This window comes from Fulmarus glacialis, unplaced genomic scaffold, assembly GCF_000690835.1.
Source record: "Fulmarus glacialis isolate BGI_N327 unplaced genomic scaffold, ASM69083v1 scaffold30037, whole genome shotgun sequence".
In the NCBI taxonomy this organism is placed as follows: Eukaryota; Metazoa; Chordata; class Aves; order Procellariiformes; family Procellariidae; genus Fulmarus; species Fulmarus glacialis.
This window is the reverse complement of record NW_009221752.1, coordinates 401-695: the sequence shown is the minus strand read 5'-3', so window position 1 is coordinate 695 and position 295 is coordinate 401. Positions and strand designations below refer to the sequence as shown.

General features: G+C 62.7%; 1 protein-coding gene across 1 annotated transcript in view; it reads left to right on the top strand.

The window, feature by feature from the left end:
- The window catches only part of PCGF2 (polycomb group ring finger 2), a gene marked incomplete at its 3' end in the record, with an annotated part of 5,218 nt that extends 4,924 nt beyond the window's left edge, over positions 1-294 (top strand). Inside the window, exon 9 of the mRNA XM_009581225.1 lies at positions 226-294. Coding sequence (XP_009579520.1) covers positions 226-294 — 69 coding nt within the window. The remainder of the gene's footprint in view (positions 1-225) is intronic.
- Between the last annotated feature and the right edge of the window lies 1 nt (position 295).

Here is a 295-nt window from a genome sequence, read left to right as displayed (position 1 = left end):
GCATCACTGGATGGGCGCTGGGGCAGGATCCTTACGGCGTGTTGCATGGAAACTGTGAACTTGCTCCGGCTTCTGGCAAGGGCAGTGCCGGGAGCCCCGGCAGCTCCCGGCTCTGGGGGCGGCACTCAGGGACGGCAAAGCCCCTGTGTCCCATGAGCAGCTCTGGGGGGGGCTGGTGGTGCCTCTGTCCCTGTGCTGGAGGACTGATGCTGTCCCCTGCACCAGGTGGAAGTCCTCTACGAAGACGAGCCCCTGAAGGAGTATTACACCCTGATGGACATTGCCTACATCTATC